Source organism: Thalassophryne amazonica, chromosome 4 (genome assembly GCF_902500255.1).
Source record: "Thalassophryne amazonica chromosome 4, fThaAma1.1, whole genome shotgun sequence".
In the NCBI taxonomy this organism is placed as follows: domain Eukaryota; kingdom Metazoa; phylum Chordata; class Actinopteri; order Batrachoidiformes; family Batrachoididae; genus Thalassophryne; species Thalassophryne amazonica.
Genome location: NC_047106.1, coordinates 30,596,242 through 30,620,945, shown reverse-complemented (window position 1 = coordinate 30,620,945; position 24,704 = coordinate 30,596,242). Strand labels below are relative to the sequence as shown.

Below are 24,704 nucleotides of genomic sequence, written 5' to 3'. Positions count from 1 at the left end.
TGCAGCAGCGCCCTGATCGCGCACTTCCACCCTGGCGGTGAGAGCCTCCACCCTCCGGTTAAGGAGAACATTCTGCTCGGTCACTAAATCTAGCCGAGCCGTGAAGGCGGTTAAGATCTGCTGCAGCTCACTCAACACGCCTCCCGCTGACGCCTGCGCTCCTGGCTCTTCCATTGGCCGTTCAAGCTCGGGTTGACGCCCCTCGGAATCCATGACGATGGGCCGAGAAATCCTGTTGGGAAGGTGTCGTAGCATGGACCCACAACAGGGGGCGCAAATGAACGGACAATGAATAAGCCAAAAAGTAACAATTTAATGTTGTGACAATACACAACTAAATACACAAACTTTGCAAAGTCAATTAACACCAGGTGACGTGTGGGCAGGCTCGAAGATAGAAGACCCCTGACGAGAGAGAAGCCGCGTCCCACACGGCTTCCACCACCAACGGTCTGAAGAACACCGGAGCCGCCAAGTCCCGAGTCCCCAGGTGGCCTCTGTCTTCAGCTGTCGACCCTGGTACTGCTGGCAGAAAGCAAAGACAAGATAAATGAGTGTGAGTCCGCACACTCAGTAATCCACAGTCTGCACACAGTTAGGAGGAAGCACCTCCACCTCCAATCACACACTCGTGCAGCTCCTGTTTTAACCACTTATCTGGTTTGGGGTGTGAGGCGAAGCCGTCGCTGTCACACCAAATGCCAATCCCACAGGTAAGGAAAGCACCAGGAAAACGGCTGCAACAGAAGTTCAGATTATTACTCAACGTATGAGTCAGCAGAGAAAATTACCTCTTCGGTAGTCGATTTCTCGGCGAGGAGGTGGAGTTGCAGTCCGGCCTTTATGGTGATGATCATGATGATGAACGAGTGACAGCTGGTGCAGAGTATGAATGACAGCTGTCACTTCTTCTGTGTCTGGCGCCCTCTCGTGCTTGGAACCCGCACTCCAAGCAGGGTGCCCTCTGGTGGTGGTGGGCCAGCAGTACCTCCTCTTCAGCAGCCCACATAACAATAGCTTTATTTGCCTTAACAACTGTACCAGTACTTGTGTAAAAAAGGGCAGGATATTCTTTAACACTTTTGTCTTATTTATGACTTCATTTAAAATCTTCCAAGTACCCTAATGTTTGTTTTATTTTTCCCAAGAAATCACTATAATACTGCCTGCAAGATCGCATAATGTTAGTTACTTTATTTTTATGTCTTATATCTTTTCTCAACATCAAGCTGTACAAGCAGTTCTTAAAACTAAGAACTGCTTGTAAAGAAAATTCTTCTTTTTACATGCATTTTGCAGCCTCTTAGTGATCCAAGGTTTGCCAACATTTTGCTTATTTCCAACATTTGACACCAAAGGGCAATATTTATCGTATAAATTGGAGATAATAGAAATGAATGACTCATAAGATTGATCAATGTCCTCGATGTAAATGTCACTCCAGCTTTGATCCCTTAAGTCCATTCTAAGATTTTACAAAGTTTCCTCTGTTATTTTCCTTTTGAAATTTGTACTTTCAGTCTGGTCAATTTTGCCAACTAAAGAATTCAAAACTACAAAAACCGGCAAATGATCAGTGATATCACTCATAAGTAGTCCCCCCTCTAAATTCCCCGCGGTAACATTTGTAAGTATATTGTCAATTAAGTGTTGCTGTATTCGCAGTTATGCTAGTTGGATGAGTAATCACTGGATACATTCCCATACAAAACACAGAATTAAAGTCTATGTTGTAGTCTCCACAACCAAAGACTTATTCTTAATAGTGTTGTACGTCTCAGTCAGCTTTCCCACAAAAGTTTTTTATGTTTTTTTTTTGTTTTTTTTTTGCATTTAATTTCCACAGTGACACATTCCATGACATTTTCCAAAGAAAAACACATTTTGAATGATTTCATAGTTATACGCAGGATTTACGGAGGGTGTAAAGTAGTGTACTTTACAGCTGCTCACAAGAACGAATGAACATGCAACTGTTTTTACCAAGCCATTACAATATAAACATGACAAATAATTACCTTTTTAGATGGTTCCAAATATGTTCTCCATCTCATTAAGTGCATGAGAGAGAGAGGGAACAAAAGCTGCTGCTGGAGTGGTCCTCTGTGATTCCGGAAGCGGTTAGAGGTGTTTTCAACAGCCAACTCTGAGAAAAAAATTATTAATCCACTACAAAATAATTATTTTATATACATAGCGTCCAGTGCACAACGTGTGGCATCCAGTGGAACAAAGCATGGCATCCAGCTGGGAACACAGTGGGTGGAGATTGTCACGACCATGTGCAAGTGCGTGGATCAAAGTTATGCAAGTGTCAGGGCACCTTAAGTCACATCCCTCCGTATTTGTTTTGGACACGCATAGGTCGCAGGGTTTGGTAATCCAGGAAAGAGTACAGGCATAGTACTAGTTATGTACACTTTGCATGCCTGACTTGCATGAGGCGTGGGGAAGTTTGTGTCGGTCGTCCATGCATTAGTGTGTGAGTTGTAATTAACATGTTTCGTAAACCAGGAGTACGGGCTGCACTTGTGACGCATGTGGTTAACATGGCAGCTTGTGCTTCTCCTCAGCTTCTGTCCTCTGCCTATAGAGATCCAACGCCCTCAGTTGTTGCAATGGTATGGCGACAGACATCTTCTTCCCTACTACAATGCTACATGCAACTCTATCTCCCCAATAAACATGGAGTGCATCTGGAGGGTATTCACAGCACTTCACTTTTTCCACATTTTATATGACCTTATTCCAAAATGGAGTAAATTAATTTTTCCCCTCAAAGTTCTACCACATAATGCCAACATGAAAAATGTTTTATATATATATATATATATATATATATATATATTAAAAATAAAAAACTAAGAAATCACCTATCCAAGTATTCACACCCTTTGCTTAATACTTTGTTGATGCACCTTTGGCAGCAATTACAGCCTCAGGTCTTCTTGAATATAATGCCACAATCTTGGTGCACCTATCTTTGGGCAGTTTTGTCCATTACTCTTTGTAGCACCTCTCAAGCACCATCAGGTTGGATGGGGAGCATCAGTGCACAGCCATTTTCAGATATCTCCAGAGATGTTCAGTCGGATTCAGGTCTGGGCTCTGGCTGAGCCACTCAAGGTCATTCACAGAGTTGTCCTGGACCCACTCCTTTGATATCTTGGCTGTGTGCTTAGGGTCATTGTCCTGGTGAAAAATTAACTGTCACCAGTCTGAGGTCAAGAATGCTCTGGAGCAGGTTTTCATCCAGGATGTCTCTACATTGCTGTATTCATCTTTCCCTCAATCCTCATTCGTCTCTCGGTTCCTGCCGCTGAAAAACATCCCCACGGCATGATGCTGCCACCACCATGCTTCATTGTAGGGATGGTGCCTGGTTTCCTCCAAACAGGATGCCTGGCATTTACCCCAAAGAGGTAAATCTCTGTCTCATCAGACCAGAGTCTGTGGCCTTCTACGCCATTGACCACATGCAAGTGACCCTCAAGTCTCGAAGGACATTTTTCCAAATGTTTACCCATAACCTGCCCATAGTATGGCGGATTTTGAGTTTGTCATTCATTAGACAGTAAACATTGTGTATGCCTTTAAGAGCAACAAAAACAAAGTACGAGGTCTGTCAATAAAGCAACGGTCCTTTTTATTTTTTTCAAAAACTATATGGATTTCATTCATATGTTTTTACGTCAGACATGCTATTCTCGTGCGCATGCGTGAGTTTTTCCACGCCTGTCGGTGACGTCATTCACCTGTGCGCACTCCTTGTGGGAGGAGTCGAAGAAGTCGGTTTCAGCATTTTATCCGGATATTCCACTGTTAAAGGAGATTTTTTTAATGAAAGACGTGCGGACGGGTCCGCGCGGCGGCTCCGCCACAGGAAAAACACCTCTGTTGAAAGCCTTAAGGACAAGTTGGAACATGTCCTGCTGTTAAACAATTTCTCATATACTCACTCCACTGAAAGCCATCAAAAGCCGCCTGGATTTTACAAATGGTTATCAACACGGAGGTGTTTTTCCTGTGCCGCCGCACCGCGTCGGCTGCGTCCCGACGCGCGGAGCCGTCCGCACGTCTTTCATTAAAAAAAATCTCCTTTAACAGTGGAATATCCGGATAAAATGCTGAAACCGACTTCTTCTGAAACTTCTCTGTTCTCTCACGACGTCCTGGATCAATAGAGCCTGAAATGTGGAGGTTTTCAGCTTGAAACAGGCTGACGACGGCGGCTGAGAGAGCTGAGCGACGTCTCGCACCGTGGGAAGTCCTTAAAGCGACAGAATCACCTCAAAATCTCTCATCAGCCGTTAAAATTTTCACTGAAAACCAGCTTAATTTTTCGAACCGTGTCCACTTCGATGTGTCTCACAGGTTTAGAAAAAATTTTGATCAAACAACGCGCCAGTCTCTCAGCAACTTTTCAGACAAAGGAATTCCGACGAGGGGCTGGACGACTCCTCCCACAAGGAGTGCTCACAGGCGAATGACGTCACCGACAGGCGTGGAAAAACTCACGCATGCGCACGAGGGTTCAAGCATGTCTGACGTAAAAACATATGAATGAAATCCATATAGTTTTTGAAAAAAATAAAAAGGACCGTTACTTTATTGACAGCCCTCGTATACTGACCTTTGAAAGCAAGGAGTTTAAGTCTTACAGTATCTCTCTGGTAATATAGTTATCCAGCACCGACATCTGCTCTTGGAATGATGAAAGCGATGCAAGGAGTAGCCCTAACATTGTTTCACGGCCACATTAGCTAGGATGCCTGTCTTTGTCTGTGGTGTGGCAGGGTTTGAATTTGGATCCCCCCGGACTCCGTTAGGTAAAAAATTTGTGGCCCCCTTGTCATTTGATGGTGTTCCCCATTCAATCAATGAATTTTGATGGTGAAATATGATGTGCAGTTGAATACAGCAGTTTACCTCTCCTGCATGGTATGCACAGGTTCTTCTTCTTCTTAATATTAAACTGCAGCACTCAGAGAGATGAAAAAACACTTTGTAACTACAGGGCATAGAAAACCATCTAAGCCCACATTGGTTAAAAGGCTGTAAAAAATAAGTGTGCTTTCTTCTGCAAAATTAGACAGTCAAATAGTTAATGTCCACTTATTAAATATCTGCTTGTTTATTCTGCTGTCATCAAAAATGTCAAACTCGTCTCTAATTCTTATCCTTATCTGTGCATACATTTGCCTCTTTTTTTGTCCATCTCCTTGTTTCTACTTGAATTTCTCATCTTATTTCTTCTTCATATCACTTTGACTGCTCTGTTTTCTGAGCACTGACCAAAACAACAGCAACTTTCCTTTCTTGCGGTCTTGTGTTTTGTGCTTTTTTGCCCGTTTTCTCTCACAGTACGATAATCTAATGCCACTATAAGCAGTGTACTGCTCATGTCCACACCCACCCCCCGGCCCCGCCACACTGCTCCCGTACGCACGCCGTCCTCTGTGTCTGTTTGTTTGTGTGGGTTGGAAAGGTTCAGTTCTAATTGAGGCGTAAATCCACTTCAGATGTACCGGGTGCTGTTCTCCCAGTTGGGGGAACATGGATCGGCCTCTGGGGAACACAATTAACGCCTTTTTATTGTTTGCTAATGAATTACAAGCAGAGGAAGCATGCATGTTTCTGTGCGAGAAAAGGGAAGACAGTTTTTTTTGGAATGGAAAGCATTCATAGGTGTGTGTGTTTGTGTGTGTGTGTGTGTGTACGTACCTTTATGTGTCTACGTTATCATTAGTTTGCTTATTTTGTAAAATGAGTGCCTTTTACATTAGCTGTGATTCTAATGTGATGTTAATTACCCTATTTCATCCTTCATTTACTGCTCTCGACACATAACCCGTGCGCTTGTCTTGAATTTTCCCACTACTCTGTTTTCTCACATTTTTTTAAAGGATAACGGAGCAGAAAACTGCTTAGATAACTTCAACCCAGGTTACATGTACTTAAAATAATATACAAGGCATTGGCAGATATTTGACATTTCAAAATGAGATTTTCTCCTGTCAGATTTCTGTATTAGCACTGGTTTGTGAAATCTCATGAGATGTATGAAGCAATGTGAGATTTGGAAGGAGAGATTTATGAACTGGTAGAAATCCTATCTGAGCTTGAAGTGCATTACTCTGAAACTACCCTGATGTGAGTTAGTTTTGATCCAGAATGCACAAAACCACAAAACACAGATTAATACAGTTTTTTTGTTGTTGTTTCTTACCTAATGATGTACAATACTGTGCAAATGTCAGCATGTTGTGGCCTGATTTATTAATGGCTTGGATGTAAAAATGTGCAAAACATCATAGATCCCTCAAAAAATGTTCATGCTGATTTAATAATTGTGCACTGAGGATTAGATCTTTACAATGCGCAAAAGAATGTGTATTGCCATTTCAACACATTTGTCTTAATGAACATGCTTTGTGGGGTGTGTGTAATAGAGTGCGTAAAATGATGTGTGTTAAACATGCAAATAGGTGATGTTTGCACCTGTAATGAGATTTATCAAGATTTAAAGGATATTTAGTGGGTTCTGATTGTGTCTGTATGTTGCACATTTGAAACCTGGATGGTAACTTATTGCCTTTGACAGACTGCTGTTTCAACAGCTGAGATACCGCCGCCTCCCCATAGCCAGACAGAAAAAAGAGTCATTCATTGTAAACGTGGCTCATGATTATTACACTATGTAACAAATTTTTATTTTTGTTTTGTTCCTGGGTACACAGTGTGTTTTCCTAACCTGTTATGCCTTAAATAAATAGAAAATAGCTGTTATTCCACAGAAACTTTGCTTCTGTGATCAGGACAATGATATTTTGAAATTTGTCTGTTTTCAAGAATATTCTCGATTCGCCTTCACTACTACTGAGTAGTCTTATAGAATATTCTTTAACTGCTAGAACTGTCCAGAATTTTCTTGAAGTTTCCAGAATTATCTAGAAATTTCAAGAAACTTTTAGAACTTTCTAGAACGTAAAAAAAAATAAAATCAAAGTTTGTGCTGAATGTAGTCATTTTTCCATAGACTTTAGACATAATCAGTTGAAATATAACACTTAGAAGCCAGGAACAAAAATTGTGTTACATAGTGTTATTGCTGTACTTTAAAGTCATTTTCATGTGAAGGCTGCAATAAAGTTAATGAAAAATGATATAGCAGCGTTTCTTTGATGTGGATCATGTTACACTTTTGTGCCTTACGGAATGATGAGAAACACGCAATCAAATTACAATAAACTAATTTTGTACTCAACTGGTGTCACGCTTTGTCCACAACACAAACACACCCAGAAACATAGATGCACATCTGTCTCTGTGGGTTGATCACAGCTAATGTGATCCCTTCTGTACGCATGAAGCACATAGAGAGCAGTTCTGTGCGCAGAGCTGTCTGTGCATTCCACCGGCAGAACACGGCATAATTATTCACCAGTTTGTGAAAGTACTATTGATGGAACAATAATTTATTTATTTATTTATGCAAAATGATTGAAAGGGAGGGTATTGGGATTGGGCTTTTGTGTCACTTTATTGCAGAGCAGGTAGATAGTGGGCAAGGCAGGAGCTTTCTTGTCAATATTTAGACCCGAGTTTGAATCCTGCCCGCACTGCCTGTTTGTGTCCTTGTCTCAGTCTCAGCTCTAAATGGGTACGGGGCTTAGCCACGTAAGTAACCCGTGTCATCGGACTTGAGTCCCATCCAGGGGAGTCAGAGACTCTGATCTGCTTCAAGCTGCAGAATCTGGAGACAGGCACGAACACAGACAACCCGCGGGGCCCCATTCTACCACAAATGCTACAGAAATTAATCAACCTTTTTTCCAGCTTTAGATGTGGATGAAGATATTTGTGCACATTATGATACAAGGTCTGAAGTGGAGGACAGCACAGTGAGTTTTCCACATCACATCCTCATTTCCCACGCAATGGCTGAAATAAATATTATTATGAAACACAGCACATGGTTTTTAGTTTAAGTGTAAATGGAATATTATGTTGTCTTGTACTGTTCTGCTCACAATTCGCTTCTTTTGAAGAGTTACTACTTACTTTGTTACTACTTGTGTTCAGGATTTAGTTTATATTGATTGAAAAGAAAGTGGCTGTGTTGATAACACTGATGAGATTTATAATCGTAACTTAGTCAAAGTTTCAGACAGTACGGAGGAGCATCGCCTCAGTTTTCTGACTTGTCTAATTCGGTGTTATATTACCCTCGAAGAACTCGCAGGTGTGTGTGTGTGTGTGTGTGTGTGTGTGTGTTGGTGATGCATGAGCTGACACGTGCCTTAAGGCTTATGTAAACAAATGCTAATGTAATTACTGAGGGGGTGTCATAATAAACTGTAACGAAGACGACTGCAGAGTACACAATGATCAAGTTAGTTAAGATGAGGTTTCTTCTTCCTGTAAATCATTAGTTGTACACAGAGTGGTTTTTGTCTCATACGAATTGTTGGGCAGGTTGTGCCGTGTAATGTGGTTTAACTTTTGCCCAAAATTTTTTTTTTAACATTATCCCCTCAAAACTGTACTTCGTCTTTTTAGTGGAAAACTGCTTCAGTACACACAAAGCAGGAACAATAATTGATTGAAATTCGCCCTAATCATGTCTCCAGGTAGGAAGTGAGCAGTTCGTGTGTGTGTGTCGGGGTGGGGGGTGGGGTGACATCCTCAAGTGTTCCTTTTCTTTTCCGACATAATAGCGATGGGTAATTTTATATGTGGTGCAGTCGGTGTGAGTGCAATCCTCTGTGTCACCTGCTGTGCGCACACATGTGCATCAGGCTGTGTCTGTGCCGTGCACTGATCTGCCTTCCATCGATACATTAAAGAGGGTCATTATATTTCACCAATTTCTGTTGAAAAGTGACATTTTTACAAAGTGACAAGTTTACAGTTTGATAAATCCAATTTTTTTTCCCCATTTGCTTGGGTGTTGGGGGAAGGATTGGAGGGAGGAAGAGATGTGGAGGTGGGGGAAGGATTGAAGGGAGGAAGAGATGTGGAGGTGGAGGAAGGCAGCGACGCCTGTCAGCGACGCCCCGGCCCTGTCGCCTAAATGATGCTCCCAGGCAGCAGATTCAGATCCCATCCCCATTAGCATTTAATTTCTCTCTAATCCTACATGCAGTCTCCGCCGCCGCATGGTAACGAGGGCCGCTGTGCCGCGACATCAGTGGGAGAACCTCCGAGAGCAATCTGCTGCGCGCTCACCTTTTATAGCGCCGCGCCCTGTCGTAGCCATCATTCTTCCTTGACAATTAAGACTCTCAAATCTAATAGCAGTGATATTGGAATTACAGCATGGCCCTTTTGAGAGCATGTCAGGGAAAAAGGACCGTGCCTCCCAATACAGCTGTCAAAGCACAAGCCCTCCCCCAGTTCATGCCCGTTAAGTGTTTCTGATGTGCACGAGGGTGCACGCGTACACACACATGCACACGGTAGGAAGGGGAATATGTTGAGTCTTTGACTGTGATCTTTGTAAAATGTGCTCTCTGTGCCCTTTTATCCAACTCTCCAAAGCCTTGTTACAGCAGCTTTTGTTTTCTTTCCTCTCTTCTGTTCTCTCGCTCTCTTTCTCTCTCTGTCATTCCTCACTCTGTCTTTGTCTCTGAATTTTTCTTCATCTCTTCCTCATTGATTCTCCCTGGTGTTCAAGAGATGATGTTGCATTCTGTTTTCCTCCTGCTGGCTTTTCACAGACGACCAGACGAGTAAATGAGTGAGCTTTTCCGTGGATAGCTCTTGAGAACAGTCTTGGGTTAATTGAATTCTAAGGGTTATAGTTAAAGTTTTAGTGAGGTAAAACACACGTAAGTGGAAGGGACTCAAACTTGTTAGTCCTAGTGTCAATGTTGAGGTTTCCTTTCCTGTTAAGAACTGTTTGGTGGGATATCTTAGGCGATGTAGTAAGTGTAGCAATAATTATTGATGTGTCCAGCCATGCTAAAAGTATACACGAGCATAGACTGTGTATATATTGGACAAAGCCTGTGTGACATGATCCACTGATTTTCTATAGATACCCAGAAGAGCCAAAATGAAGCCTGTGTCTGGCCTATGTTGTGCGTGGCACAGTTTAGTTTGTTGTGACATTAAAAAGTTATGAGCCACATATTTTCTCAGTAATTGTGCATTAAGTGAATCTAAAGGGTTAAGCTACTGACAGCTGCTAAAAGTGCTAATACCGTTAGCATACAACATTAAATCCGATGAGAGTTTCGATCAGCGTGAATGCTGCAACAGACATGCCTTAGATGATCCGTTAGGATGCTTCACCACACAATAAGCTGTATTATATCCAGTTTGTAATAAAATACTCCAAAATGACAAACACAGTCTCCACTACCAGCTGCATCCAGCAGACACTAAGTTAAAGATGAGAGGCGGAGTCACTGGCCTCACTCAAAGCAACCATGCCCCCAATTTTACAGAATTTTCCCCTACAGTTGTCATGGAGGAGAAAACTGCTGAAAGAGACCGCAACCTTTTTTTGTACCTGGCTGTAAACATGTTTATTTCTGCTCTAAGTTGGATATTTTAACACAGCGTCCTATGGGAAAGGACACTGTTTTGGAGCCAGCTTCAAGCAGCAAGTCAAGGAACTGCACTTCCGCATCGACTTCCTTTCTCGTGATCTCAGGTTGCAGCTTGTACCCCAGTAAGCTCTGAGCCTGTAGTTTGTTTTCTTTGGATTGTCTGGTCATTTCAAGGTTAACCAAGATGAACAAGGTTCATGTCCATAGAGGTTGTTTTTTTGTTCTTGTTGGGTTTTTCTGGCAGGAGGGGGCCGGGGGGGTGCCTGTGTCTTTTTTTTTTTATTGCTTTAAGTCAACTCAATCAATCAATCAACTTTTTTTTTATATAGCGCCAAATCACAACAAACAGTTGCCCCAAGGCGCTTTATATTGTAAGGCAAGGCCATACAATAATTATGAAAAACCCCAACGGTCAAAACGACCCCCTGTGAGCAAGCACTTGGCAACAGTGGGAAGGAAAAACTCCCTCTTAACAGGAAGAAACCTCCAGCAGAACCAGGCTCAGGGAGGGGCAGTCTTCTGCTGAGACTGGTTGGGGCTGAGGGAAAGAACCAGGAAAAAGACATGCTGTGGAGGGGGGCAGAGATCGATCACTAATGATTAAATGCGGAGTGATGCATACAGAGCAAAAAGAGAAAGAAACAGTGCATCATGGGAACCCCCCACAGTCTACGTCTAAAGCAGCATAACCAAGGGATAGTCCAGGGTCACCCAATCCAGCCCTAACTATAAGCCTTAGCGAAAATGAAAGTTTTAAGCCTAATCTTAAAAGTAGAGAGGGTATCTGTCTCCCTGATCTGAATTGGGAGCTGGTTCCACAGGAGAGGAGCCTGAAAGCTGAAGGCTCTGCCTCCCATTCTACTCTTACGAACCCTAGGAACTACAAGTAAGCCTGCAGTCTGAGAGCGAAGCGCTCTATTAGGGTGATATGGTACTACGAGGTCCCTAAGATAAGATGGGACCTGATTATTCAAAACCTTATAAGTAAGAAGAAGAATTTTAAATTCTATTCTAGAATTAACAGGAAGCCAATGAAGAGAGGCCAACACGGGTGAGATATGCTCTCTCCTGCTAGTCCCCGTCAGTACTCTAGCTGCAGCATTTTGAATTAACTGAAGGCTTTTTAGGGAACTTTTAGGACAACCTGATAATAAAGAATTACAATAGTCCAGCCTAGAGGAAATAAATGCATGAATTAGTTTTTCAGCATCACTCTGAGACAAGACCTTTCTGATTTTAGAGATATTGCGTAAATGCAAAAAGGCAGTCCTACATATTTGTTTAATATGCGCTTTGAATGACATATCCTGATCAAAAATGACTCCAAGATTTCTCACAGTATTACTAGAGGTCAGGGAAATGCCATCCAGAGTAAAGATCTGGTTAGACACCATGCTTCTAAGATTTGTGGGGCCAAGTACAATAACTTCAGTTTTATCTGAGTTTAAAAGCAGGAAATTAGAGGCCATCCATGTCTTTATGTCTGTAAGACAATCCTGCAGTTTAGCTAATTGGTGTGTGTCCTCTGGCTTCATGGATAGATAAAGCTGGGTATCATCTGCGTAACAATGAAAATTTAAGCAATACCGTCTAATAATAAGTGGAGTCTGTGCAGCCATATACAACCTCCAGAAAAAAAACACCATGCCCAGCTTCCATTTTCCCTTGTTTTTTTTTCTTTGCCCCCACTCCAAGGGCTTTTAAGTAAAGAAAAAGAAAAAAGAAAAGTCCCTGAATTTTTTTTTAGAAACATGCTATATCACTTTTTTAGCCATCTGGGATGGAGAAGTTTATTTTTACTGACTTGTCAATCAGAATCTATCACAATATTGACAAAAAGTAATCTAATCAGATTTTACAGATACCTGGTTATGTTGTTTATTGTTGTCTTACAAACAAATCTCAAGAGCATGGGTTTTTAAAATATGTCCATCGGGCATTGCGAAGGATTTGTGTCCGTCCATCTGTCCGTCTGTCTGTGTTCAGCACAAGTCCAGTCCTATTACTGCCAGGGTCTTCAAATTCACAGGGAACATTCTTCGGACACAGATCTTGGACAAGTTCAAAGATAGCTAACCTTGACCTATTGTAAGAGCTTAAATTCGCATTCTGTTTCCTATTTTTATGCTATGAATCATGCAAATCCATTTTTTTAGGGTGGGGGGGTGTGACAGTCAATCAGAGTAGAGCAGCACCGCGACGTCACTGGCTGGTTTCTCTGGCCCTCCAAAATAGCTTTGTTTCTGGCTAAATATAACACGTTTTTCATATATTATGTAAAAGCTAGTGAGAAATACACACTTCTAAAACTGAAAACATTTTTGTAACCTGATAACACAACCTCTGGAGTGATTTACAAGACATCTCACAGATGTCAGAGTGGTGTTGTCACTGGCAGGTCGAGCTAGCTGCTAACTCTGCTTCGTTTCTATGTAAATATAACATCTTTGTCATATTATGTAAAAGCTACAGACAAAAAGCACTTCTAAAGCTGAAGATGCTGTGTTTGTAACTTGATGACACCTCTGGAGTGATTTACAAGACATCCCACGGACGTCAGCGTGCATGTGTATCACACGTGGCCAGAGCTAAGTTCCACTCTTTTCAAAACCTCATGTATGCGCATGCGCATGTCTTCCCGCAGATGCCATTCCGTTAAAACGTAAATTAAGTATTGTTTATGGTGATGGTCTAATGGTTAAGGCATTAGGCTTGAGACCAGAAGGTCCTAGGTTCAAATCCCAGTCTGACTGCAAAGTTACTAAGGGCCCTTGGGCAAGGTCTTTAATTCCCTAGTTGCTCCCGGTGTGTAGTGAGCACCTTGAATGGCAGCACCCTCACATCGGGATGAAGGTGAGGCATTATTGTAAAGCACCTTCAGTGTCTGATGCAGATGGAAAAGCTCTATATAAATGCAGTCCATTTACCATTTATTCTGCAACATCAGTATAAACATACAGAGGTGAATGTGTCAGTGATACACTGATAACACAATAAAGTATAAACACTCATTTCCATTGTGGTCCTTGTGAAATTATCACATGACAAAATAAGAGAGACTTGATTGAACATGTACACGTTGTACATAAGACAATGGGATCTTAATAATTAATACAAATAACACTAAAGGTATAATTATATATGTATGCGTCTCTCTCTCTCTCTCTCTCTCTCTATACATATATATATATATATATATATCTTGTTTGCACTGGGAAGCCAATTAAACAACTGCAATTTATAAAGAAGACAATGCTCAGGCGGCCAAGGGTATTTTAGCATTCCATTTTTTTTTCACCACCAAAAACATTGAAACCGCAAAGATGACACATTTGTGGACACATTCTCAGCACTTGTCCACCAGGGGGAAAAACAGAAACAAACAAAAAAAAACTCACTATATTGACACGAGGCTGAAGTTTATTTATCATTATTATTGTTTTGTTGTTTTTTGCTTTTTCTCTTTTAGACTCCAGCAGAACAGGCCAAGGTCCGAATGCATTTGGTCCTGCAGGCTGCAGGTAGGTCCTTCTTACTCTCTGTCATTGCTTTAAGACGTAATGAGTAGGTGTGGTCACCTCTGTCACTCTATCATTTCTTCTGTTATTCAGCCATTCGCAATTATTTGTAGGTGGAAACACTGTGTAAACCTTTGGTTATCACCACTGCTCCTGGACATCACCTGCCCTGCATGTTTTCCATGTGCTCCTGCTGCAACTACAGCTGATTAATCAAGTCTTGTGTTTCCGAGGTCTTGATCGGCTGAGTACACCTGATTTGTTTTATTAGCAGTGGGTGGAGCAGAGAGAGATGGAAAACGTGACGGACAGCTTTTCTACAGGACCAGGGTTGGTGACCCCTGCTGTGAACTGACTATAAAAAAGTGCTGAAAGCTTTGACTTCAGTGAATCACTGATTTTATTCATTGATGATGGAAGTTTATACAAACTTGATGCAAAGACATTCTCTGTTTGATCTGTTCCTGCTTTCATAGCCAACCTATGTTCATATGTATTTATGCTTGGGATGTTTTCATATGCCATAATATATTGTTGGTGAAAGAAAGTAACACATATGAAGTCATACTCAAGAAACTCAAGAAGCAGAGTAAACTTCAGGCAGATAGTGATTTGGATAAGAAAGATCCATGTTTCAGAGTCTTCAAATAAATTCAAATGTGTTAATTTAACACTGTGCAACAGTTTTCGTTTTACCTCCTTCAAGGTCTTTTAAGAAGGGGACCTATAACATGACAAAGATCTCTACATATCCTAGTGACCCTGAGAATTCATACTTTAACTTATGATGTCACAAAGACAGCTCATAACAACCTGTCATTTGGCCTGGCAGAGATCAGTTCTGCTACTTAACAGTTCAGGGCTTGACAGTAAGGCAATTTATGCATGGCCCACAGGGCCAGTAGAATTTGAAAGTTACTGGCCTGGATGAAAATATCACTGGCCCATACTTTCACGCCTGCGCCGAACCGGGGGGTAACTGATATGAATTTTTTAAATCAACACTCAGACATTAGAATTGGGTTTCCTTAATGCAAAAACACTTGAAAACAAACACAATATTCTTATACTACATGATAAAAACCTTAAAGTGAGTCAACTTTGAAAAAAATGTTGGTAGGTAACTGATAGGAATTTTTTCAACACTCAGACATTAATACAAAATAAATTTACTTCTTGATCATTTACAAAATTAATATAAGTTAAATTTCATATACCAAGCTCCCTTGCTAATGTTGTCACCGTGGGGTTTCCACAAGGTCATACTGATTAGACTTTTAAACTGGCGTATGAAATCATACCAGATGTCTACCAGGACTTGGTATATTTATACTTACTTGTCAGCATATTCTGGCATGGCCCTACAAGTTCCACGGAAGACAACCTCACTCTCCTCATCACACTCCAGCCATGGCCATCTTTTCTTCCAGGAAGCTTGCCAAGTTTTCCTCACCCTTTTCTTCTCATATTCAGCATCAGCAGCCTTCCTCTTCCTCAGACAAAGTTCGTCTGCACTTCGCAATGTTCCGAACATTGCGAAGTGGCGCAGCATGTCCTGTCTCTGGTAGAAACCTGTGAGCAGGACTTATGTCTCTTTTGTCCTTTATTTCACAATTATGACAAGAGTTTTTGGAGCGAGCAGCAGCCCCACAGCAGCGGGAGCAGAGTTTCTTTTTTTCTTTTTTTTTTATTGTTTACATGTGCGCGCGTGAACAGGACAGTTGGTCCTCAAACTGGGTCCCGCAGAGGTGGAAGGACCGCTGAAAGCAGCCGTCATCCAGATGCAGCTCCTGCAGCAAATAATGATACTGCCTGAATTGGGAACGTCTCATGACGTTTGTCAGCTTTCCACAACAACTCGCTCCGTGTGATCAAGGTCCGTCATGTTAACTTGACTGACAACCGGAGCCGGCGAGCTGAATGGAAGCTCCTCCTATTTGATGACGCACCGGGGTGAATTTTCGCAGCAAAAGCAGAGCGACACACCCGGCGAAGGAGGCGCGTCCGTTGCCACGCGACCCCCGCAAATTTATAGCGTCTGATCGCGCCCGGTGTGAACGCGGCATTAGACTAATAAATTTGCCCAAAGCGATTTTAATTCTTACTGGCCCATACGGACCAGTGAAATATGAACTTCACTGGCCCGTGGTGGCCCGGAACGTGTAAAAAAGGCTGCCGGGCTATCGGACCAGTGCTATTGTCGAGCCCAGCAGTTGTGTGTAAAAATTTGCATACATTTGGGCACCCCAATAGAAAAAAATACATCAATATTTAGTAGATCCTCCTTTTGCAGAAATAACAGCCTCTAAACACTTCCTACAGCTTCCAGTGAGAGTCTGGATTCTGGTTGAAGGTATTTAGGACCATTCTTCTTTACAAAACACCTCAGGTTTGTTGGTTTCTGAGCATGGACAGCCCGCTTAAAAACACATCACAGATTTTCAATAATATTCAGGTCTGGCGACTGAGATGGCCATTCCAGAACATTGTACTTGTTCCTCTGCATGAATGCCTTAGTAGGTTTTGAGCAGTGTTTAGGGTTGTTGTCTTGTTGAAAGATCCTGCCCCGGCACAACTTCAACTTTGTCAATGATTTTCATGAACATTGTTTTCAAGAATCTGCTGATATTGACTGGAATCCATGTGACCCTCAACTTTAACAAGATTCCCAGTACCTGCACTGACCACACAGCCACACAACATAATGGAACCACCTCCAAATTTTACCATAGGTAGCAAGTGTTTTTCTTGGAATGCTGTGTTCTTTTTCTGCCATGCATACCACCCCTTGTTATGTCCAAATAACTCAACTAGTTTCATCAGTCCACAGCACCTTATTTCAAAATGAAGCTGGCTTGTCCATATGTGCTTTAGCATACCTCAAGCAACTCTGTGGCATGTACACAGAAAAGGCTTCCTCTGCATTAGTCTCTCATCCAGCATCTCTTTGTGCAAAGTGCACTTATAGTTGAACGATGTACAGGGACACTGTCTGCAGCAAGATCATGTTGTAGGTCTTTGTAGCAGGTCTGTGGGTTAACTATGACTGTTCTCACCATCCTTCACTTCAGTTTATCTGAGATTTTTCTTGGCCTGCCACTTTGGGTCTTAACTAGTACTGTGCCTGTGGTCTTCCATTTCCTCACTATGTTCCTCACAGTGGAAACTGACAGCTGAAATCTCTGAGATAGCTTTTTGTATCCTTCCCCTAAACCATGATGTTGAACAGTCTTTGTTTTCAGGTCATTTGAGAGTTCTTTAGAGGCTCCCATGTTGCCACTCATTAGAAGAGATGCAAAGAGGGGAAACATTTGCAAATGGCCACCTTAAATACACTTTCTCATGATTGGATTCACCTGTGTAATTTCTGATCCAGACAACCAATGATTTATAAAGGAAAATTATGAAAATTATCAGGGGTGCCCAAACCATTGCATGCAACTGTATATGGCCTTCCATAAACAGAAGAATATGTATGAACTGCTCTGTCAGTCTGTCTAAACATGAGTCTCGTAAGTGCAGCTCCTTCTAAACTGGATGGTGGATTTCATTTAAATGTTACACAATATGAGGATGTCTATGAAGGAAAATAATTCTGGTCTGACATCAAGTGGACAGACCTGTTGGGTTTTTCAGCAAAATGGTTAACCAGTTTGTTAATTCAGGTGTTTCATCAGAAAATCTTAGAACACATGCAAACAACAGGTATAGCAAAGTGAGGGGTAACAATTTGTGAGCCTGCGCTCAGATATCAGGTCAGTGCCAGATTGGGTCATCTCAAGTCACTAAAAACGAGTAGGGTTTCGACCTAATCACCTTCATGAGCAAACACATTGTCAGCCATTTTAGGAAAAACTCCTTCAGTGTTTTATGATTATAGGAAGAAAACTCAAGCAGACAAGACTCAGTGGTGTGACCGCCTGCTGTGGCCATTACAACAAAATTAAAAGGACAATATAGATTTGCAAAATATGCAATAACAGAAATGTTGCTAAACAAACACTGTTCACACTGATGGGATATTTTAAATGACAACACTGAGGTTTAGATTAGAGTCCTGGTGAAACAAATCTCAATAGTCAATCAGTGATTGTATTGATGCAACGTCAGTCATTGAGGCAAGAGATCTCCCACAGCTCTCACCAGTCCTGATGTACCTCCAGCCCCTCCCCAGGATGCCAATCATCCATCAATTCCAGTTCCAAAGCTCCAAAATTCCAATGTAGACCACGCAGAAATCATTGAATATCTCCAACCACTTAAACATGAACACCCATGAGTTCATCCAACATCCACCCAAAATCCCCAACACTCCTTAGAATACTTGACCCAAATCCAGCTACTCCCCAGTATCTGACCCCAGCACACATCAGCAAAGACCAGCACTTAGCACTAATGTTTAGTACCTAAACGGCAATGATTCGGCTCAAAATTGAGATTACATATGTTCTTTTTAATATTGACTATGGTAATCAAAAGATTATCTGCAAAACATCTTTTGTTCAGTTAAATGTTTCTGTGCGTCTGTTTATTTCTTTCCATCTTTCTGGGCTTCTCCCATTTTTATGTATTGAGTGATGTGGTTTATTTCTGAACTGATTAGAAAATTAATGCACAAAACAATTTTGTGTGGTTGCATAAACATTAAAATATAGTATATAATCTACACTGTAAAAAGGCTTGAAAGATAAATTGTCATTTTATGCAGCGCCACCATTCAAATGTTGCTTTGAGCTGAAAATAAGCAGTGGTTTTAAATGTGTGCATAAAGTCTGTATGAAATTGGATAAGTTTCTTGTTTTCTCATCCACTGCCACACACACACACACACACACACACACTTTTGGTCTCCACTTTAAGTGCTTCTGGGCCCATATTCAGTGCAGCTTAATTTCAAACACTCCTTCTAGTACATAAGTCATAGATGTCACCATACACGCGGTGTATATATTCCAGCATTCATTCGAGGAGTAGTGTTGCGAGCCAGATGTGACAGGCAGAGATTGACTGTGGAGAAAGATGTCTTCATGTTTACAGTCATGCGGGCACACACACACACACACACACACACACACACACACACACACACACACACACACACACACACACACACACACACACACACACACACACACACACACACACACACACACACACACACACATACAGAGCCATGGCCTAGCATTTCGGAACACGGCTCTAATTTCACTCCAGGAAATATATGAAAGAGCAGGCTGCAATACATCATCCGTAAAGCTACCAGAAGCCACATGCATGCTGCGTTTAAGGCATGTTTAGCTGTGCTGTAGGTCACAGAACATCTTAGCAATCTCCACGGTGATTTCACGGACTTGACCTGCTAGGTTCTCTACTCATCATGTGAAGGCCATCCTACAGTATATTTTCAGTTGACCCTGCATATTTTTTAGGGAAGAGTTTTTTGTGTAAAAGTTATAGCGACAGTACGGCGACGTTTTACTTTGTACACCCCGATTCTGCCGTTTCCCCAGGACTAACACGGCACTAATGGTGGTGTCATAAAACTGAGCATGTGGATTTGACCGGACTGGTCCGCACCAGAGCCAGAAGCAGGACCAGAGGGGAGGGTGTAATGCAGTGGGGACCCGTCTCTGGTTTCTTCTCTTTCCTGGAGGCTTCCAAAATAACAGGTTTATGGCCCAGTCAGAGATTGTCTTCAGATCCTGGACTGGTCTATATCAGACCATCAGCTGTTCGTGATCATCTCGGTCATGATGACCCACAGTAAAATGCTATTGATATATTGCTTTCCATTTAATACTTATGCTGACTTGTCATTTTATCTCTTAGTACTTTGTTGTGTGATTGGCACAATTTTTCCTGCTGTGACTGATTTTATTATTTTCCAGTCCTCTGATTCTAGAGACACTTAATCTCTTATTCCAAAGTTCCCTAACTGTTTCTGGATGATGTACACCTTTTGAAATCTGATGATTTTCACAAGCTAAACTGTATTTTTGATTTTGATGCATATTTTAATAACTAATGATGGGTCACTTTTATTTTAATGTTATGAATGCATCTCAGAAAATACAGTATTCATATAACATAGATTAAAAGGTTTATTTCAAGATTTGTATCTTTGTAGTCTATTAAACCTCAGAAAGATAAATTGGTGACAAGAAGAAATGAATGAAACTGTTCACTTAATATATTACTTTCTTTAACAAAATAAATACATTTTGGAAAAATTCTTGTTACCCCATTTGTGTATCAGGTGACAACCCTCGTGTGGGGTTCTGACCCCAAGATTTTAAAGAAACTGTGAGAATGATGAAGAGGCGGGTGCACACCATGTAAAGACAACATAGTACATCTTCTAAACATGATCTTCTCACATCTGTGTTCTCTACATTTTGTCCATGCCATCCAACAGCTACCCTAATATCTCTCTCTCTCTCTCGCTCCCTGTCTTTGTTCCAGTGTTGTTAGCGGACAGAGGGAGACAGGGTGGTATGAGGGAGGGATGGAGAGCTAGAAGGAAGCAGCAGATGTTGGGAGGTTGTGTGAATGTTAATGTCTTGACGTAGCCGAGAAGCTTAAGCCTCCTTCTCCTCCTCCTCCTTCCCTCCATTCCTCTCTGAGTGCCCGCCAGCCTTTCTCTCTCGGGGTCTCCTGACATCCTTAAAGCCCACGGCTCTTCTCTCCTCTCCTCTGCTCTACTCTCTTCCACCTCTCTCTCCCCCATCCCCACCCTCCCTCCCTTCTTTTGTCCATCTATGGACTCTCTCTAGTCAGTAGAGAGCAGATCATCCCATGGCTAAAGCGGCTCAGGCCTTTGTGTTGGAGGCTCTGTGGACCTGTAATGAGCCCCCACGGCTGGCCCGCTGGCCTGCTTAGCGCTCACTGGGGGCTTTGAGTGTGTGTGCACGGAGTAGGATGAGGAGGAGGGAAACACTGGCCCCCAATGAAAGGGCTGGATGGATATGTTTATGGGTCACTTCCTGCTTGGCCTACATATCAAACACTTGCGTGCATGCACATACGCCCCGTAGTTCCATGAAGAATTTAAGCAACGATAAATGTTTCTCTTTTTTTTTTACATTCCTATTATTTGTAATGTTTTCATACTAATAAATATTATAATAATATTTATTTGCATTATGGCACCACTTTTAGTTCCAGCATTGAAGTGCAGGGATTGTGTGCAGTTGTCTTGAAAGAATGCCTGAACTACAGTCAGATCCATACACCACCACACTGAAGCTGAATTGAAGCCATCAAGATGTATGTCTACTGAAGACTTTTCAAATTTAATTCAAGAAAGAAAGAAGTCCTACCTGAGTTAGTACGAAGTGGATGAGAGTCAACAGCTCTCCCTGGAAGGGACCTCAGTCCATCATAGGTTAATTCCCCAGCCAAGGTACCCATTTACAGTTAGGTGAACTGACACAAACCAAATGAAGGACACAGAGAGGTAGTGACCGGGAATTGAACCCAGGTTTCAGTAGACTAACTTCTTTCCCACTGATCTACCTGCTCTGTGATGTTTTCGGAAACCCACCAAGATACCCCTGATTACAGAGAAAGTTTTTCTGGAAATGATGTGAAGTATCACTTAAAATTGCTAGAAGGCACATGGGCGTTTTGGGCCTAGGTTTGATCTGTTTTCCTGTTATGAAAATGCTTCTCTGTACAATTCTGGTGCAACAGACAAAAGTTGCACAGTTTCTCCAGTCACAGCCACGGAAGCCTGTGACTCCTTCAGAGTCATCATGGGTGTTGGGACCTTCCCTCACTAGTTTTATTCTTGCACCGTCGGTCAGTTTTTCAGAATTGTCTGCTGCAGTCATATTAACCATACAGTACCTTACTGTTTGTATTTCTTAACGACTGATGTAAATGAAGCCCAAGACATATTCAGTGACGTTTGAATGTTCATTTATCCTGATTTGTGTAAAGTGGATGTCAAAAGTGATGATTTGCATGTACAGTAATACTCATTTAGTTTGACCTATTACTCATGGATTCTGAAAATTGTGGGAATATGTATAAAAAAAGATGCAGTTCCTTAATTGTTAATTAATTGCAATATGTATGTTAAACCCCTTGAATTAGAGCCAAATGCCTGCATTTCAGGCACATCTTGATTGTTTCATTCCAACTCCATTGTGGTGGTGTGTAAATGCAAATTACCAAAATTCTGTCACTGTCCAAATACCCATGGGCCTAATAATGTAATGTCAGCCACACTGATGGTCTGTCAGTCACAGATGCAGCCAGAAGTGCACACATGTGAAGTGAACACCAGCTTTCATTGTTCGTCTGTTTTTGAGACACATATTTCATGTGGTGTGTCATTGTACATGTTTCTTTTTGGTGTTCTCCACCCTGTTTTCGTCAGAGTAAAAATCCTCCAGTTCAGAGGATTTATACATGTGCATAACACACAAAGCTAACCGTGATGCCCTTACAAATGTATTCTACTTTTACCTTTCAACCACTTGCTTGGTCCTTGGCTCTTTTCAGAGCGGTGTCCGTTTCCACTCTGATGAACATGTGCGCTGTGCGCTTCAGCAGGTCTCTACTTATCCACACATCAATAGGGAATGTTTGCAGAACACCCACTAAGGATCTAAGGGCCAGGGGTCATCAAAACCTTCGTCTTCTCACTATTTGAACCTTTGACAGCAGCAAAACAAACAGTGCTTAAGATCTCATCAGAGGCTTGAACTTGGCAGGGGCTCGCTGCTCTGAATTAACTTCCCCTGTTGCTTTAAGTTTGACACCTGGCTGAGAGAAATTTTCAAATTTGGAATGCTTATTTGTAAGGTTTTAGTAATGTTGAACAAAGCAGTGAAGATTATGTAATGAAAGTTGGAAAAATTACACTCCTAACAGAAGTAATTTTGGTGAATATCGTACTGAGAAAACATAATTTTGAAGAGTTTACCTTTTCCAAACAGCAATTCTCAAGTCATTTTTAATGAAAGAAAAGAAAGAAGAAAAAAGGCAATCTGTTAGATTTTTTTTTCTTTTTTTTTTTTATAATCTGAAATTTTTTGTAGATTTGTCTCATTTAAATTACTGCTTATTTATTGATGGACCAAATGCGGGTTGTGATCATCGGGGGTATAACAGTACACTTTCCTTATGTTTGGGTACAATTAGTTTCAAGGTCACGATACGGTTCAAATTGTGGTATGTTCCTTAGGCTTCATTGTACAAATATATTACAAAAGACTTGCACAAAATTAAAACGGTGGAAAAATACACTCAACAAAAATATAAACGCAACACTTTTGGTTTTGCTCCCATTTTGTATGAGATGATCTCAAAGATCTAAAACTTTTTCCACATACACAATATCACCATTTCCCTCAAATATTGTTCACAAACCAGTCTAAATCTGTGATAGTGAGCACTTCTCCTTTGCTGAGATAATCCATCCCACCTCACAGGTGTGCCATATCAAGATGCTGATTAGACACCATGATTAGTGCACAGGTGTGCCTTAGACTGCCCACAATAAAAGGCCACTCTGAAAGGTGCAGTTTTATCACACAGCACAATGCCACAGATGTCGCAAGATTTGAGGGAGCGTGCAATTGGCATGCTGACAGCAGGAATGTCAACCAGAGCTGTTGCTCGTGTATTGAATGTTCATTTCTCTACCATAAGTCGTCTCCAAAGACGTTTCAGAGAATTTGGCAGTACATCCAACCAGCCTCACAATCGCAGACCACGTGTAACCACACCAGCCCAGGACCTCCACATCCAGCATGTTCACCTCCAAGATCATCTGAGACCAGCCACTCGGACAGCTGCTGAAACAATCGGTTTGCATAACCAAAGAATTTATGCACAAACTGTCAGAAACCATCTCAGGGAAGCTCATCTGCATGCTCGTCGTCCTCATCGGGGTCTCGACCTGGCTCCAGTTTGTCGTCATAACCGACTTGAGTGGGCAAATGCTCACATTCGCTGGCATTTGGCACGTTGGAGAGGTGTTCTCTTCACGGATGATGCGAAGGAGATGTGTTGCACTGCATGAGGCAAATGGTGGTCACACCAGATACTGACTGGTATCCCCCCCCCAATAAAACAAAACTGCACCTTTCAGAGTGGCCTTTTATTGTGGACAGTCTAAGGCACACCTGTGCACTAATCATGGTGTCTAATCAGCATCTTGATATGGCACACCTGTGAGGTGGGATGGATTATCTCAGCAAAGGAGAAGTGCTCACTATCACAGATTTAGACTGGTTTGTGAACAATATTTGAGGGAAATGGTGATATTGTGTATGTGGAAAAAGTTTTAGATCTTTGAGATCATCTCATACAAAATGGGAGCAAAACCAAAAGTGTTGCGTTTATATTTTTGTTGAGTATATGATTTGAAATGTTGAACAGTTGGCTTCAAAATCACATCCTGAACATTCTGACTGAAGTTTATAACTTAGTTAACTAAGTTTTGTAATTCAAAGTTCGTGGTGCAAACCTTGCATTTTCTAACTGTACAAAGTCCACAGTTCGATACATGTTAAGTATTTTGGTTTTTCAGTTTGGCAGTTTTTAATGATCATATACAACATGATAAAATCATTTTCTATGTTGCTCCATAATTCTAATATAATTGTATATTTGA

At 41.6% G+C, this 24,704-nt stretch overlaps 1 protein-coding gene across 2 annotated transcripts in view; it reads left to right on the top strand.

Annotated features, from left to right (window-relative positions):
* Nucleotides 1–24,704, top strand: part of rsrc1 (arginine/serine-rich coiled-coil 1) — a 324,374-nt gene that overhangs the window by 166,113 nt on the left and 133,557 nt on the right. For both annotated transcript variants that reach the window (XM_034169327.1, XM_034169326.1), the window contains exon 6: nucleotides 14,029–14,080. In XM_034169327.1, coding sequence (XP_034025218.1) covers nucleotides 14,029–14,080 — 52 coding nt within the window. The remainder of the gene's footprint in view (nucleotides 1–14,028; nucleotides 14,081–24,704) is intronic.